Source organism: Miniopterus natalensis, chromosome 15, assembly GCF_054644295.1.
Source record: "Miniopterus natalensis isolate mMinNat1 chromosome 15, mMinNat1.hap1, whole genome shotgun sequence".
In the NCBI taxonomy this organism is placed as follows: domain Eukaryota; kingdom Metazoa; phylum Chordata; class Mammalia; order Chiroptera; family Miniopteridae; genus Miniopterus; species Miniopterus natalensis.
Window position 1 is genome coordinate 29,534,716 of NC_142095.1, and position 18,458 is coordinate 29,553,173.

The following is an 18,458-nucleotide window of genomic DNA, read 5'->3' on the forward strand; positions in this document are numbered from 1 at the left end:
TATAGTAACACAATGAAATACAATTCAATCATCTTTTAAGACAAAGGAAAATGATCTAGGATAAAATGTTAAGCATGAAAAGTTGTTTTCACAGTATGGTTTCTACTATACTGTAACACAGTATAGTAGACTAGAAGGAAATATACCATTATTTAGTGGTGGTTATTTCTGCATGGTAGAAATACAGATGATTTTTTGTTTATTTTTTGCTGCTTTTTTTTTTTTTGGTCCCAGAGAATCTAGAGGATATTTTCCAGAACTTCTAGGGCAATCTAATATGGATAACTAGTCCCCTTGAGCTCAATGTGGTTATTTCAGCAGGACAGGAATTACCGTGGTTTGCTTGGCCATCTATTGAGATTTAGTAAGAACACCTGCTTAAAGATGCCAGCAGGATCTCATAGTGCTTAGAATAAAATACAAACCCCTTAGCTTGGTCTCCAGACTAAGGGCTCTGCCCATCTGTCACCTCAATTGCTGCCACTCACTCCCCTCACTCACGGTTCCAGCTAACTGACCAAGCTCATTTCCTCCTAAGACTCTTTAAACATTCCCTCTGCCTGGATCTCTTTCCCCCCAGAACTTCTTATGAATAGCTTTTTCAGGACATTCACTAACTGTCTCAAAATATCACATCCTCACAGAAGTCTTCCCTGACCACTGGTTCTGACTTAGCTGCTTCTTCCTCAGCCTTATGCCAGTTTTATGAGAGTAACCCGTTTTACGTTCTTCATAGCTCTTATCACCATGTGAATTTATTTTTAACTTCTTATTGTCTGTTCTACCTATCCCTCCCAAAAGATTATAAGCATCACGTGAGCAAGAACCTTGCCAGTCATGTTCATTTCTATAATTTCACTGCATGTACTAAGTTGCTGTTAAAACCTACACTATTATTAGAAACAACAGTCACCAAATTAGTGTCACCTGCAGCCCAAACCACACCTGCTCCTCCACGCAACCAGAGCAAAGATTCTAGCTCTTCAGATCCTGAAAGATGCTTTGGGAACTTATAGCTAGCTCCTCTGGCTAACAGAGTTTGAGTTAAGCTTCTGTGCATCCTTACCTACATTTAGACTAAATTGATATGAGCTAGCCCAACCGACTATCTAACATGAAACATGCCAGGAACTTTATATGCTATCTCACTGAAGAATCACAACCACCCTGCAAGGCAGTATTGTTTCACAGACCAGGTTCAAACAGGTAAGTTATTTGTCCAAAATAATTTACCCAAGTGCATATAACAAATGAGTGCTGGAGCTATACCAAGATGGAGACTAGGTGAAGTATTTAGCTGGAAGAAATGTTACCCAGGCAGGGTATTTCCATTAGATTAAAACTTTACTTTTGGAAATGTCACATATTCAGAACATGTTCCCTTTGACTAGAATACCAACCCCCTCTCACAGCCTTTTTAAAAAATATATATATCTTCATTGATTTCAGAGAGAGGAAGGGGAGGGAGGGAGAGAGAGAGAGAAACATCAACGATGAGAGAGTTGTCATTGATTGGCTGCCTCCTGCACGCCCCTGAGAGGGGATAGAGCCTGCAACCGCAACCGGGACATGTGCCCTGACCGGGAATCAAACCGTGATCTCCTGGATCCTAGGTCGATGCTCAACCGCTGAGCTATGCCCGGCAGGGCTCTCACAGCCTTTTGCTGAAATATTACCTATCTTTAAAGTCACAGATCAAACAACTCCTTCAGAGAGCATTTCTCAGTATCTTTGGTCAAACTTGATTACTCCTTCAGAAGCCACAATGCCCTGTACCTTCTCCCATGATATCGCACTCTGCCCTGGATATTTTTTGTAAATGTCAACACTGCTATACTCTAAGCTCCCCCAAGAAATCTCGATCTCCCATGTCACCTAGCTTGTGTACACCAGACAGCTGATACTCAGAAAATATTCAAATGTTATCTCAATGAGTAAATGAATTAAATGGAACTCATAGTATTAATTGTGAAGTAAATCACCTTTTTAAGTTTAGAAACTGTTAGCATTTGACTATTTCCTAATAGATGAAGAACTTAACAATATACACAGAATTGCAAAATTGTTGAATCTTGTGTTATAGGAGCCCCTGATGGTTACGTAGTCTAATCTATTACCCTTTTCTCAGGAATCCCTCTACAGAGTGCATTTTGCAATTATTAAACATATTTATTGAGCACTTAGTATATGTGGGGGAAGACAAGAGGATACAGTAAAAAAAAAAAAAAAAAAGATGCTTTCCTGAAGGTTAAATTTTAGTGAGATGGGTAATAAAAAAGAAAGCAAATAAATTAACAAGATCATTAGAGATTGTGACTGAGGCTGTGAAGGCCTCTGTGATAGGGAGTACCTGGTGAAGGGCACTTTAGGGTACTCAAGAAGTGTCCAAGTTGAGACCTGAAGGAGTAGAAGAATCAGCCATGGCAAGAGCCGTGGAAGAACATTCTAGGCAGAAGGAACATCAAACACAAAGGTTCTAGGTAAGAAATAACATGGCGTGTTTGAAACAGAAAGGCCATTAAGGAGAGTATCTGTCAAAGAATATGGGTAGGAGACAACAGGAGAGGTAATAACAGCAGTGGGGTTTTGTAAGCTATGATGAGGAATTTGGATTTTCCGCCAAGAGCAATGGGAAGCCACAAAGGGTTTGAAGTAGGAGCATGTTATTATGACGATTTTTAAAAAAAAGATCACTTGGGTGATCTCTTGCAGGAGGAGGAAGAGAAGTAGGGAGACCAGGAGAGCAGCAACTGCAGTCGTTCACCTGAAAAGTGATGGCTTGGGCAGGGGCTGTGGCCATGGAAATAAAGAGAAGTGGAGAGATCTGAGATATAGCTCTGAGGCTGAACTGATTGGACTTGCTGACGGATTGGATGTTTGCGTTTAAGAAAAAGAAGGTGTTTGACGTAACTAGTGGGTGAAGGTATTGAGGTGGGAAAAAGTGGGGAAGAGACAAATTGAAAGAAGAAAACCAAGAGTTTTGTTTTGTCCATGACAAACATAAGAAGCCTATTTGATATCACTGTGAAGTCAGGTTGGATCCAAATCTGGAGCTCTGGGGTGAGATTTAGCTGACGGTATTGTTCTGGGAGTCAGCACACCTCCGCACTCTATGTCCTGGACCACCGTCTTCGGGGACACAAAATAACTGCAAGGCCTTTTGCCTATTCAGCCCTTTGATCTACCAAGAGGTTGGACTTTATCCTGTAAGCAAACAGGGAGCAAAAAAGAGACTACGCAGGGGAACGCGTGGTCAGGTTGAGTTTCAGGGGAACCGCTCAGAACGCATCACTCCTCGAGAGAAGACAAAGGCGGAGCGACATCGGGGAGGACCCGGGAAGCAAGCAGCGCGACCGCCTGCCTCACGGTAACGTCGTCCGCTCAGCGCCCTCCGCCCTCCACCTCCAGGGGCCGGCCAACCCGCTCCCCACAACCGGGCCTGTTTCCGGATCTTCATCAGCATCTCCCTCTAAGCCTAGCGTGGCCTCGCTCTCACCTGCTTCCTTCTCCTCAGGCCGGGCTGTACCCTCGCCCTTGGCTTTCTGGCCACATGGTTTGCGTCCCCGAGGCTCCCTGCGAGCCACCCGCTTCCGAGCCATTTAGCCCAGACCAGTCTGGCTTCGCTAGTGACGCACCAGACCGCGGGCACCCGCACGAGCTCCGCTACGCCCCAAGGCGGGACAAGGCGGGACCACGCCCCTGCCTTTTATAGACCAACCGTAGGCCCCAAGGTGAAGCTCCGCCCCAAAGACCCGCGCGCACTGTGGGAAGCAAGGAGGGGCAAAACACGTTTCTACTTCCGGTGCATTCTGTTCTCGCGTTTCCGGAGCCTGGAAAGGCTGGAGTGATATCGCGAGAGGCGGGAAAGGGCGCACGGTTTGAAACATGGCGGACGACGTGGACCAGGTAAGTGTCTTCTAAAGCGCTCGCTCCAGAGCGGCTTCCCCCCGCCCAGCTTTGCGTACCAGAGCTGCTTTTTCCAAGGCAACAGGAAGATAGCCTATTCTGCCGCGCCTTTCCGGGTGGTCACGGGCTTGAATTTTGCCTTAGGCCCTTGTCAGAAGTCTACCGGAAAACTAGTTACTCCGCTCTCTCATTTCCTGTCTCTCAGTCTCACTTTTATCTATGGAATGGGAATAATTATCCTTGCCTGCTTCACAGAACTGTAGGGATTCCGATAGAAAGCGTGATAGTAAAGTTAAGGATTTTTATCGTTACTGGGCTCAACAATTAGTACTCGTTCAACAAGTACTTCGGGAACGTCAGCTTTGTGTGGTTACACCGGCGTTGACATACACGGTCACTGTCCTCACTGGGAGCTTGTATTGTGGGGGAGGACAGTTAGAAAGTAAACATAGATATGTGTGATACATAGGAACTGTGATGTGGTATGAAGCAAGGAGCTGGTATGCAGAAGAAGTGGTATCTTACAGGCTTTCTCACCTGCTCTTCTTCCCAAAACACTCTTCCTCAGGTATCCTTGTGAATCAGGCCTCAACTTTTACCGAGGTCTCACCTCTCATCAAAGAGGCCACCTACATAAAAGAGCACTCTCCCCAGTTTTTTTTCCTTCTTCATAGCATGTTATTTGTTCAAATTAAGTATAAACTTTGTTTAATGTCTGTCTCCACCCCTGCCTCCCCCAGTGTGAATTTCTTAAGAGCAGGAGTTTTGTTTTGCTCACTATTCTGTGCTCTGGGTTTAGAACAGTGCTGGAAACATTCAACACATTGATTGAATGAATGAATTGGATGATCAGGGAGGCCTCTTTGAAAAGGCAATATTTAAAGCTACAGGATGAGAAGGGTAGACAGTGGACATCCCAGAGTGAGGCTAAGTAGGCCTCTGTCATGTGTATATGCTTATAGTATTATAATTATTTATATGCCTCTCAATTAGAATGAGTTCCTTGAGGACAGGGACTGACTTCTGTATCATTGCAATCTAGTTGGGTGGCTGGTTCTAAACAAACACCTGTTGAACTAGAGATGATGAGCAATTGAGCTCAGGATTTTCTTCTTTCCTCATCTAGCCTTTTTATGCTCCAGAGCCTGTAATGTTCAGTCACCTTCCTCCGCTGGCCTCATGTACTAACTGAAGGAGCTCTCCTTGAACAATTTTATGAACTCCCCTGGCTTCAACCATCCCTTCCATATGGATGACCCCAAGTCATCCTGGCCCTGGTTTCTGAGACCTGTTTCCAATGGTTCTTTAATAAAAACAGTGACAAGCATTTATAAGTACTTTATGTTTGCTAGATACTATTTTAAATACATTAGCTAAATTTTTAAAAAATATGTTTTTATTAACTTTAGAGATAGAGGGAGAGAGAAAAACATTGATGAGAGGAAGAAAACATTGATCAGCTGCCTTCTGCATGCACCCAACTGGGGATTAAACCCCCAACCTGGGCTTGTGCCCTGACTGGGAATCGAACAGGAGGACTCTCAACCAACTGAGCCACACTGGCCAGGGCTATACATAGTTAATTTAATCCTCATAAGAATCATGAAGATTGTGGCTTCCTCATTTTATAGACAAGGAAACAGAATTAGAGATGGCATAATTTTTCCCCCAAATTTTTATTTATTGAGAGAGAGAGAGAAACATCAATTTGTTCCACTTATTATTGTATGGGCCCTGACCGGAGATCGAATCTGCAACCTTGGCATATCCGGATGACACTCCAACCAGCAGAACACCCAGCCAGGGCCGAGATTGCATAATTTTTAGTCTCAATTCATAAGTGTCAGAGTCAGGAGTTGAACCCATACTGCCTGACTCCAAAGCCAGCGCTTTCAGGCAGTATTCTATATTGCCTGCTGAATGTATTATTTTTATTGGCCATTAGGCATCCTAAAGTCAGCCTGCCCTGTACTGAACTTATAATCTTCCCTCAAAGCTTCATCTCTGCTTAGCATCCTGACTAGTGTGCAGTAGTTATTAAGTGAATGTTTTTCAAATTACTAAATGATATTTGAGATAAGGCTAACGTCCCTGAGAGTGACTCCTTATACCCTGAAATTGGGTCAGGCAGTTTGAATTTTGAAGGAAACAGTGTACAGTTGTGATTATATTGCTGTATAACTCCTTCCTGTGTATGGATGTTTCAGACCTCATTTGGATAGCACTTACTTTGTGTCAGGGACTGTTCTAACCCTTCATGTATGTCATGTAAACCTCACAATAACGGTATTAGGTAGGCACTATTGTTATCCACATTTTACAAATTATGAGACTAAGACATAGAGGAGTTAAGTTATTTGCCCACATTACCCAGCATAGCATTGATTTGAGCTCTACATTCTCTCTGGTAATTATATTACTAAGCCTGTTTCTTTTATCAGCAACAGACTACCAACACTGTAGAAGAGCCCCTGGATCTTATTAGGCTCAGCCTGGATGAGCGAATTTATGTGAAAATGAGAAATGACAGAGAGCTTCGAGGTAGATTACATGTAAGTAAATTTATTAATTTACCTTGAAATCAGATTATTTCCTTTCCATCACTCCCTACCCTGACCCCTTGAAATGTAAAAACTGTCCACTGTAGAATAGCCTTTTGAATGTAGAGGAGAACAAGGTGGAAGGTCACCCATATTTCTATAAGTCAAATACAACTATATTTTATTCATATTTTTAACATTTTTTCTCTTAACAGAAATGATGTGTTTATTAAAGAACATGTTTATTTCTTTCATTTTCCCCCCTTCTGTTTATTTGCAAATAATATTTCTCCATTCTTATTTAAATAAATTACTGACATACATAAATTTGTGAAAAAAATTAACACAGAAATACATAGAGTAAAAGGTGAAATCTTATTTCTTCTATTGTTAACCACTGTTAAAAAATTGGGTCTATAGTCTTTCAGATCTTTTCATGTATATATTTATATATCAATCCAAATGTATATATTTGCTCTATATATACTACCTCTAAAAAAATAAATGGGATCTTGCTCTACATATTTTATAGTATCTTTCTATTTCATTAATTTTTCTTGGAAATCATTGATCATGGGTGCATATAAATCCTTTATTGTTTTAATGAATACATGGAATTCTTTATATGGTAATAGTGATGTTTAGATTGTTTTCCATTTTTTGCTCCTATAAATAATGCTGCAGTAAACATTTTTGTACAAGTCTTTGTGTGTATCTGCAAATGAAGTGGTCCCATTTATTCATAAAGAGAGTAACTGAAGGTTTTCCTCTTCTTGATAATGTGTTGCTTTTCAGAGCATGTTATTTTTACTGCCATTCTACCCTAAAGTGATTAAAAATAGCTAAAATTTATTGAGCATAAATTGTGCTAAGTGTTTTGTATATAATACATAGCTCATTTAATCTTTATAACAACCTTTTGAGGGTAGATACTAAACACCCCTGTTTTGTAGTTGAAGAAACTCAGGCTCAGAAAATTGAAGTTACTTGCATAAGGTGGTAACAGCCAGAAAGGGAGGGCAAGAATATGAACCCAGGCAATTTGACTTCAGCCTCACTCTTAAGTGCTATGATTCTACCTCCCATAAAACCTAAAGGTAAAGAACCTGCTGTTCCTGGAAAGGAAGTAGGGGCCTAGGGAGACAGTAGTCTTAATATACAGCTAGCCTTAAGGAAAGAACCCAGGAAATGGAATAGTGGCAACTTTGCCAAGAAAAATGGAATTGAGCTTAATCACATGGGCCAGTGGGTGGCACATGGAGAGTCACCCTGGGACAGACATGTTCCCTTAACTCTTGGAAGCTTCTTCAGTTCCCTATGTAGATTGGATTGTCTCTATACTGAATGGCCTCCAACCTTTTGTTTGTTTTCTAGCCTTAATCTATGGATTTTTTTGCTCTTGTTAGTGTGCTCTGCCTAGCAGTTCCCCATGTGGCTCATAGGCTACTTTTATTTTGATGTGAGCTGGTGAACCATTTAATGCTTTGTTAAAAGTAAGCATAAATGGGTTCTGAATAAGGCCCCTGGAGGTTCACCTTTTAGTAAAATGCATGAGCTTTGGAGCTTGGATTGAGGACATCCTGAATATCTGAGTTGCACCATTTATTGATTGAGCCCACAGGTGCCAAACATAGTTAAATCCTGGCTAGGTTATAAATGGGCAGGGTGTTGCTTTATTTACATTACCTTATGGTATTTAGTTTAGGACAGGAAGATTGAATGATAGCTTCTTATGCCTTTAGGAGATTGTAATGCCATCATCTTAGCAATTACACAAAGAATTTTATTTCCTTTACTATGTGCTTTTTGTCACACTGTTATAGATGGAATTGAAAGAAGTCGACTGAAAAGTAATGAATTTGCTGTTTTTCATAATTATTGTAAATGATGTCAGTGCCTTGCATAACAAGTAGGGTGAACACTCTAATTTCAAGTTATTTTGAGTAAATTGATTTTTGGCCATTTAAACAGTTTTGTGGTTTTTAAAAATAGGTTTTTATTGATTTCAGAGAGAAGGGGAGGGAGAGAGATAGAAACATCAATGATGAGAGTCATTGATTTTCTGCCTCCTGCATGCGCCCTATTTGGGGGTAGAGTCCACAACCTGGGCATGTGTCCTGACCAGGAATCGAACCTGACGTCCTCTTTCATGGGTTGACGCTCAACCACTGAGCCACACCATCCAGGCAGTTTTGTACTTTTTATCAGGTCAATTCAGTTATTGTTGGAAATAATTTGTGAAGAAACAGTATATTTTATACAGCTAGATTTTTATTTGTCTGTAGTAGTTTGTGGCATAAGTATTGTGTGTTACTTGTAATTGAGCCATTTACATATTGTAAGCCCTGTTCATTGTTTCTTAACTATTAAGTTTCTTGGTTCCTCACCCTCCCACTTCAGGCTTATGATCAACATTTAAATATGATATTGGGAGATGTGGAAGAAACTGTGACTACTATAGAAATTGATGAAGAAACATACGAAGAGATATATAAAGTAAGTCATGCAATTCTAATCATTGCTTTTAAAATGCTAATTGTTCTTAACATCCAACAACTTTACACTTGTTTATGGAAAGTCTGTCATGTTTTGACACCTACTCATGGACTCAGAGTGTAGCAATTAAAAGCAAAGTCTTTGGGGTCAAACAGACCTGTTTTCCAGCACTGGCTTCGCCACTACCTACCTGGGGTACATTGGGCAAGGGAAGTAATTTTGCAGGCTTAATTTCCTCATTGGTAAGCAGGAATACTACCACTCACCTTATACGGTTGCCAGGGTGGTCATGGTGGCAGGTCATGATGGCAGGGCCTCAGAGATAAAACTAGGAACCTAACCTTGTAAGACATCTGGAGCAAATAAAAGCTCCAAATGTTATCAAAATATAACAGCCATAATCATTTCTGCTCAGAACAGAGATGATCTCATCAGTAGAACCTTTTCATATTAGGTGGTATATTTACTAGGTATTTAATTTTACCTTAGCCACCTGTCCAAATTTCACATTGGACAGAGTAACTCTAGACCAACTCCCCCATATGGAAGTAATTCTTCTCTCTTTACAGACTTTCCCATTCAGAAGTAATTCTTTCTTTATGATCCCGTAATATATATATGTGCGCACACACACATATATATATCACTAATACTTAACACATACCATATTTTTTTCTTACCCACTTTAAATTCCTTCCATTTTAATTTAACTTTTTGAGTAGATAATAGATTCACACAGTTTAAAAGTCACTAAACATCGCCCACCGGGCGTGGCTCAGTGGTTGAGCGTCGACCTGGAATCCAGGTGATCAGGGTTCAATTCCCGTTTAGGGCACATGCCCGGGTTGCGGGCTCAATCAATGACTCTCATCATTGATGTTTCTATCTCTCTCTCCCCCTCTCCTTTCCTCTCTCTGAAATCAATAAAGATATATTTTTTTAAAAAAGTCACTAAACATGAAAAGTAATGTAATAAAATGTCTTCCACCTCATCCTCTTTTTATCTTCTTTCCACCCTCATCCCCAGACATAATCATTATTAAACTGGTTTCTGCAGGATCCTCCCCAGTACCTTTATGCATATGCTAATGATAATTATTCTCCCTCCCCTGATTTTGTTTTTTCTTTAAATAGATAACATTATGCATGTTGTTGCACATCTTGCTCTTTTAGCTTCATATATCTCAGAGCTTTTTCCATTTTCATGTATAGCTTCTTTATAGTTTTGGTTTTAGTTTTTATGGTACTCCATTGTATAGATGTACCATAAGTTATTTAACTGTTTTCCTATTGATGGACAGGTAGCCATTTCCACTCTTCTGCTAATACATATTATCCTGACGTGAATAATTTTATCTTTTGCTTATATGTAATTATTCTTGTAGGATAAATTCATTCTTTGCCAACTTTCATTTCTAGAATGGGGTTTGTAGGAGGACAGGCCTGTGTTTTATTCACCCCTGTGTCTATCGTAGTACCTGATACATAATGGAAAGAACACACACCACCCCTATATATGATAGGTGGCAAGGCTTGGATCTGCAGCCCTTGGCAGTGAAATAAAATATTCTGTTTGAAACTAATTGATTCAACCTAAGACTAAATCTAAAGTCCACTCATGTAAATGTATGCATGTATGTGTATGTATATTCTGGGTGAAATTCACCGCTATCACTACAAAATCCATTACATTTTTCTAATACTGATTTTATAGAATTATTTTTTTACCTAGAAAATACAAGTTCACACACTGGACCCCTTTTTTAGAATTATTTGTCCATAGCCTGGTCTCCTAGATAGATGATATAAACAGATAGCTCAGTGTGAGTAACTCATACTAGGGTAGTTGAAAGTTTACCCTTATAGATATGTTGGCTAGACTATGGTAACAAATACTCACCAAACATGTGATAGCACAATTGAAATAGTTTCCTTTTTTTTTAATCCTCATCTGAGGATAAGGTTTTTTATTGATTTTAGAGAAAGGTTTGAGAAACATCAATCGGTTGCCTCTCATACTCACCCCTACCGAGGATCAAACCCACAACCTAGGTATGTGCCCAGACTGGGAATCGAACCCACAACCTTTTGTTGTACAAGATGATGCTCCAGCAAACTGAGCCACCTGGCCAGGGCTTGAAGTTGTTTACTTTTCTTCTTTAAATTTTTAATTTTATTTTATTTAGAGAGAGAGGGAAACATCTATCTGAGAGTGAAATGTTGATGATGGGCTGCCTCCTGCACACCGCCTACTGGGGATCTGGCCCCACAACCCGGGCGTGTGCCCTTGACTGGGAATCAAACCTGCAACCTCCTGGTGTACGGGACAGTGCCTAACCAACTGAGCCACACTGCCCAGGGCAGGATATGGTTTCTTCGGCAGTGCAATTTTTTTAAAAATTAGGAATTCATATGTTTCCAATCTGTTACTTCCAATCAATTCTGTGAGCCAGTATCCCCAGTTAATGTTCTTTCCTAGACAAAGCTTATAGATGCCTTTATTTTTTTAATTACTTACTTATTTTTTAATCTTCACCTGACAATATTTTTCCCATTGCCTTTTCAGAGAGAGTGTTAGGAAGGGAGGGAGAGGGAGAGAGAAACATTGATGTGAGAGAGACAAATTGGTTGCCTCCTGCACGCGTCCGAAGTGGGGATGGGGAGCAAACCTGCAACCCAGGGATGTGCCCTTGACCAGGAATCGAACTGGTGACCCTTGGTGTGCAGGCCTACACTAACCACTGAGCCACACCGGCCAGGATGATGCCTTTATTTCCTTCTCAACTGTATTCCTGTCCTATTAATTTTCACTACTTCGAGGCTATTTGCTCAAGTGAGTTTGGGTGGCAATACCCTTAATCTGCTTTATCTCCAGGCTGTTTGTTTAACTGAGTTTTTCTGGGCTTTGTTCATCAAACCTTTTTTTCCTACTTAAGTCTACAGTTTGGGGTCTAAAAACAATTGGCTTTTCTAACCCTTTGAATCCTATTTCATGTAATCTCTGCTTGATGAGCTCTTTCCTGAGCTCATCATTTTCTTATACTCCTTGCGGAGTGCATCAGTTTAACAGCAACACCTACCAACATTTGACTTTTCCAATCTCTTCCCCAGAACCTACAGGTTTGGAAGGTCCTTGGGCTACTTTCCAAGTTATTGCAGGCAGTTTTACCATGTGTTTGCCAAGGCATAAGAGGATTTCAAACAGTTCATGTTTCATTATTGCCTAAGGCTTGACATCTAGGCTAACACCCCAAGGTATCCATTTCATATGTATGAATGCAATAGCAACTTGTAATGACTCAGCACAATAGAACTTTATTTCTCCCCACAACCAGCCTGAGTGGGGTTTTAGGTCAACACAATAGCTTTCTTCCAGATGCTCAGTCAGGGGCCCAGGCTTCCTCTATCTTAGGGTTCTGCCATTCCATGGATTCTCTACCAGTGGGAGGAAGACCATAGAGGGAAATTTATGGGAGGTTTATGGATCACTCAGTCACTTCTGTTTACTTTTCATGGTTAAAACTCAATCTCATGGCTATATCTGGTTGCAAGGGAGTGTGAGATATTGTCTGGCTGTGTACCAGAAGAGGAGAATGGATATTGCTGGATAGTCCAGTCTCTGCCCTAGTTACTGATACTCAGGAAAAATAAACAGTTAAAAGACTGTGTTTTTTTTGTGCTACAAAGGTAAGTGATCAGATTTTTTAATCAATTTGTTTGTGTTATAGTGAATCTGTGTTTGGTTTTTTGTTTTCAAATTTCTCTCATGAAACAACAACAACAAATAAACAATACTACTACATATTTGTATAAATGTGTTATGTTTGTTTTTGTTTTTTTCTTCTTCCAGTCAACAAAACGGAATATTCCAATGCTTTTTGTCCGGGGAGATGGTGTTGTGCTAGTTGCCCCTCCATTGAGAGTTGGCTGAAACACAGAATTTTCCTGTGTGGAAATTAGGAGACTTTATATGATTGCGTCTTCAAAAGTAGAAGATACTCAAAAGAGAAACGTGCGTAATTTTTGATATTAAGAAGTGACCAAGGATTCTTCCACTCCTGAATTGAGTTGAATTGAACATAACTCACAAATTCTTAAAAATGGAATTTTTATTTTTCTCCTACCCTTCGAATAAATATGATTACCACGATACAACCCTCTTTTTTTAGGAGTTGATTTGCTCCATTGATTTTTTTCAGACCATTTCTGATTTTTTTAATTTAAATTAAATTCGATGCTTTCTTTTTGATTTTTTTTAATGCCGTCTCCTGTCTTGTGAATTCTTTAAAGGAAGCACATGTCTTACATTCATTGTATTTGTACACATGTAGTGCATCGACCGTGTTTGAGGCACCAGGCTGAGTACTGTCAATATGCTTTTCCTCGAGTCTTCTGAGAAGGCAGTTGTTTAAACCAATAATTGCAGGACAGTGAGATTAGTGCTGACATAGTAATGCATATATAGGATGCCATAAGACAAAGAAGAGCACCCAAATCAGAAGGGAGGAGGGAGTGGGGGAAGTGATGTGTCATTGTAAACATTAACATTGCAGTGAAGGATGAAGCATGATATCTGTTACTTCTGTCTGGCCTGATTTATTTCTAGGGTTAATCTTCAGTGGTTATATACCTGTGTGGTTCAGCTTGGTCATATCTACCAATAGTACACATAGTTAATACTCAAAGAAACCATTTTTCCATTCTTGGATCATAGCCCATTAATGATGAGAGGACTAAAACAACCTGTCTCAGTGCGACAATAAAACAAAGTGGTAAAAAGCAAAGCTGTTTTTATTTCTAGCTTCAGTCGGTGAGCACTTAATGCATGAAAGATAAAGGGGAAAGTAAATGTATGTTACAATTTCTAAAACTATTAAGACAGGGTTTAGAACCTGACATCCTTCATTAAGTAGGTTGTACCATTTGGAAATAGAAAATTTGACGTGGTGGTCTGTCTGTAAATATGCTGAACGTGTGTTAATCCATTATCAGGCACAATGTGCTAGTATGCACAATATTTTAAGCCATGTGCAAGAAAGATGCTTTCGATAGACTTGAGTAGGAAGGTTCCATGTTCATTATTTCTTGTACCTGTCCCTGCAAGTTAATGGAGAAGGGAAAAACAAGTGTGAGTGAGCTGACTGGGGTTTTATCTAACATGAGTAGACAGAAGAGAACCTCCCTTCACTTCTGCTACCTCCACACTTTGTCCTTAGGCTTCAGTAGTCCCAGAAGGTGATCTGTTTATAGCAACCTGTTCACTATTGAAAAGTGAGACTTGTGGTTCTGGTGCTAGCAAGTGGCCCATCCTTTGGATCATACTTTCTGAATAGGACTCTTGCCCAGGTGATGATACACAGTAATTACCATAATTTGTTGAACAAAGTGCACCGAGCAAAAGTAGTTTGTATACATATTTCTATTTAATTCTTACAACCCTTTCCTACAGAAATGTTACACAGCTAATACAAGGCAATAGGATGTGAATATGTCGGGCTCCTCTCAGTGAGTGTGTGGTGCAGGCGTGCTGTGGAGACCCTGGCTCGGGGTAGTAATGTGGCTCCTGATGTCCACCACAGCCCTGGCCTGAATTGTCATCCAGCCCTCTTGCTCTGCTACACCCTCCTGCTCATTCCAGCATTGCATTTATTTTTAATGGCTTCTGATAGCCATGCTTAGTTCCTGGACTCTTGCCCTACTCCAGTCTTGGTCATCTTTCTCCTAAAATTGATACATAACCCGAGAACTTTTGGCTGTGAGGACTTTTTTTACACATTTCTTGAAACGATGAATCTTAAAATTTAACACAGTTACCTTCATGTGCATATAAAAATTGCAACGTGCAAACATCCAGTTACCTCTTGACTGCTAAGAAACAGGGAGAGGGGCAATAAGACATTAACTGCAGGAAAACCATCTGTGTGTTACCAGATAGGAGGCAATGTGGGTTTTGTGAGCCCGTGTGGAGCTCAGGCTACCTGTGTGGAGGGCTGGAACTGGGACTCATCCACAAGGGCAGTGCAAGCAGCATCCTGCCACAGTCCTCCACGTCAAGACTTCCTCTACAGGTCTGTAAGGGTCTTGCCTTCAGGAGTTAAGCAGTCAGAGGGTCCCTGGGAGGAACCATGCTTTGGACCTCGAGGCTGCACAGTACTGAGCTCTGGCCATCTGGATTGCCTGTGGTCATTAGAGCTGGTGGCTGATGGTTTCTGCAACACGGTGTCATACAGCGGAAGAGAAGCCTTTTGACCATCTCCTTTGGAATCCTCTCAAGCAGATGCCATACTGGATTTCTGTCTTGGTGCTTTCCTGAAAGAGATTTTTAAGAATTATTGTCTTCCACAAAGAAAGATGGACAGACAAAATGCAGGACCACACATTCATCTTTGAGATAAAATATGCCCAAATTAACCAAGTAATTTGAGTGTTCCAAGTTAGACTAAAATCATTAGCTACAGATAGTCAATTTCCACAAATTTCAAAAAGTGCTTGTTGAAGATCTTCCTAAACTAGACGTATTTGCACATTATGAAACTGGTTTCACACAACTTTTATAACATATAATACCTATATTGCCCACATTGCTTTCAGCCCACGGTCAGAAGGGGAGGCGTGGCTCAGTGGTTGAGCATCGACCTAGGATCCAGCGATCAGGGTTCGGTTCCCGGTCAGGGCACATGCCTGGGTTGCGGGCTGCAGCTGATCAATGACTCTCATGATTGATGTTTCTATCTCTCTCCCTCTCCCTTCCTCTATCTGAAATCAATAAAGATATATTTTTTAAAAAGGGGGGAGGGAGGAATGTTCTATTGTGTGAGCATTTATTTGCCAGCTGTGAGCAATGCTCACCTGCTTTGGACCTGGAAAGTAACTGAAAATTCTGGGAGTCATCCTGGCAGGACCAAGAGGGTTGATTGATATTCCTGTCACTCAGCTCTGTTGAACTATGTGGGCTTCATTCTTGGGCAAGCCCTGCCTGGTAGCTGATTTTACAACCTACTGCCTGCCAACTGCAATGGTCTCATTGTCCTTGATTGGTTCATGTGCCAGTTCACATCTAGTCATTATTTATGGTCATGTAAATGCAGGGCTCCTATTTGCCAGGCCTGAGCCACATGCCTATCCTGGAACTAAGAGCAAGATTATTTCCGTTGAGCTATATGGTCTGAATTTGGAGAGGGGTAGTTCTCCAAAGGGAATTAGAGGAAATGATGGATGGGAGCTGGTGACAAAAAGTGCCTATTATGTAAAGCTAACTTGTAGTCTCCTCTATAGAAAAATAAACCCCTTTGGTATTGGATTATTAGTAACAAGTTTCTTGAAACACACCTCATAGTGGAGACACTGACTTAAAGCCATTGCTCTGGAATCTAGTAGGAGGTCCTGGAGCACCCTGAGGGGGAATCAGTGTGGTTGGAACTTAGATTTGTTTGATGACTGGGCCTGATGGTAGCTGGAGTCCTCTGAGGGTGGGGGTGGGGGACTAAGTGGGTGACCTGCAACACAGGAGGGTGTTAGGCTGAGAGTTGGTATTGAGGTCCTCGGAGCTCTTGAGGAGGGCAGAATACTTGCATGCTGTGAGTGAATAGCACTGAACTCCTCCAGACAAGTTGTTGCTTATGAGCAGGTACAGTATTCATAACCCCTGGCATGGGGCCTGGCCAAGAGTTTATCCTCAATAAATGCTGAATGACTGAGTAATTAAGCTATGAGAAAATCAGCAACAATGCTGTGGATGTAAGGGGCAAATGGTACTTTTTTTCTTCAGCTTGAAGTATAATTGATAAAATTGTAAGATATCTAAAGTATCTCAGCGGTTAGAGCGTCGGCCTGTGCACTGAAGGGTTGCAAATTTGACTTCTGGTCAAGGGCATGTACCTGGGTTGGGACGAGTGTGGGAGGCAACCAATTAATGTGTCTCTCTCACATCTATGTCTCTTTCTCTCCTTCCTCCCTCTTTCCCTCCCTCCCTCCCTCTCTTCCACTGTATCTAAAATCAGTGGAAAAAATATCCTTGGGTGAGGATTAACAAAAAAATAAAGTATACATTGTGGTGATTTGATATACATTGTGAAAGGGTTCCCACTATCTAGTTGATGCATCCATCAACTCATGTATTTATCTTTTCTAATTGTGTGAGAACATTTAAGTTCTACCCTCGGCAAACGGCAACTGTATAATATAGTGCTGTCAACTATAGTCACCATGATTTTTACATTAGATCCTCAGACCTTATTCATCTCATACTTGAAGGATTATACCCTTTAACCAGCCTCTTTCTATTCCCCGCCCTTTTTTCTACTCTGTTTCTAAGAGCCTGTCTTTAAAAAAAAAATCAGACTCCACATATAAGTGATACCATACAGTATTTGCCTCTGTCTGACTTACTTTACTTAGCACAGTGCCCTCAGGATTGTTGTTGCAAATGGCAGGATTTCCTCCTTTCTCATGGCTGGATAATACTCCATTGTATATATTAGTAACTTCTTTACCCATCCAGGGCAAATGGTACTGTCAAAGGTGAACTTTGCATATTGTTTTCCAGGTACTTGCAATGTCCTCCCACAACTGGACAATGCTCCCCACTTTTTTTGCCTCTCTCTCTTGTCCCCTTTACCATATATACCTGAGAATAACAGTATTTGCCAAATGTAGATAACTAGTTATCAATTTACATGGAAAATTAACACCAGGAAGTGAGGAAGCCAAGGCTAAGTGTTTTAAATTCCTTTTAGATCCATTGCTCAATTTTAATACCTGGAGCATGTAGATTCTTATTTTCTTGGCTGCTTCTAGAAGCTTCCTGGATGTGGAAGCAGCATGCCCCACTGTGGTTTCTAATATTGATTACTCCAGAGGAATTTTTTTCTTGGCACTCATCCCACCCACCTACAGTGCTGTGGGGCTCTGGGCTCTGGGTGTTGACAGGACCCTCAGAGTTAGTTGCCTTTGGGTTGGAAACTGACCATTAGATTCTGGAAATGTGGTGGAGTCAGATAAACATAGATTCAAATCCCAGCTGTGCCACGTTATCAGCTGGGCAAATTACTTATGCCCTAAGTTCAGCCGTAAGGGAGTCTAGGACAGTGCCTGCAATGTTACTAATATATCATGAACACCAGGTTCAGAAGTCCCAGAAATGGAGGCAGGATTGGGAGGCCAGTTAAGTTTGCTAAGGTCATTATTATCTTATTCCAACTATCCACACTCATTCTCTCCCCAGATATTTTTCAGGAGGACCATGAAATAATTTAACTCAGTCAATTAAAAATGATTATCAAATGTCTACTAAGTGTAGGCCCTGTCAACAGAGGACTGAACAAAACAAACTGAGAAAACAATGCCAAGTGCTATGAAAGACATGGAGGGTAAGTTGACAGGCTGTGGCAGCAGCTGGGGACAGGACACATGAGAGGAGCTCAGCAGGAGTTTGTCTAAAGATGTAACTTTTGAGCAGACACCTGAACAGCAGGAGGAAGCCAGCCCTGTGAGGATTTGGCAAAATGGCATTTGTTC

At 41.0% G+C, this 18,458-nt stretch overlaps 1 protein-coding gene across 1 annotated transcript; it reads left to right on the plus strand.

Annotated features, from left to right (window-relative positions):
• The first annotated feature begins 3,822 nt into the window (after positions 1-3,822).
• Positions 3,823-13,521, plus strand: LSM3 (LSM3 homolog, U6 small nuclear RNA and mRNA degradation associated). The gene is made up of 4 exons (XM_016209877.2): positions 3,823-3,906; positions 6,348-6,458; positions 8,847-8,942; positions 12,793-13,521. Exons 1-4 carry the CDS (start codon positions 3,886-3,888, stop codon positions 12,871-12,873), a joined length of 309 nt encoding a protein of 102 aa, XP_016065363.1. The 5' UTR covers positions 3,823-3,885; the 3' UTR covers positions 12,874-13,521.
• Positions 13,522-18,458: the final 4,937 nt, after the last annotated feature.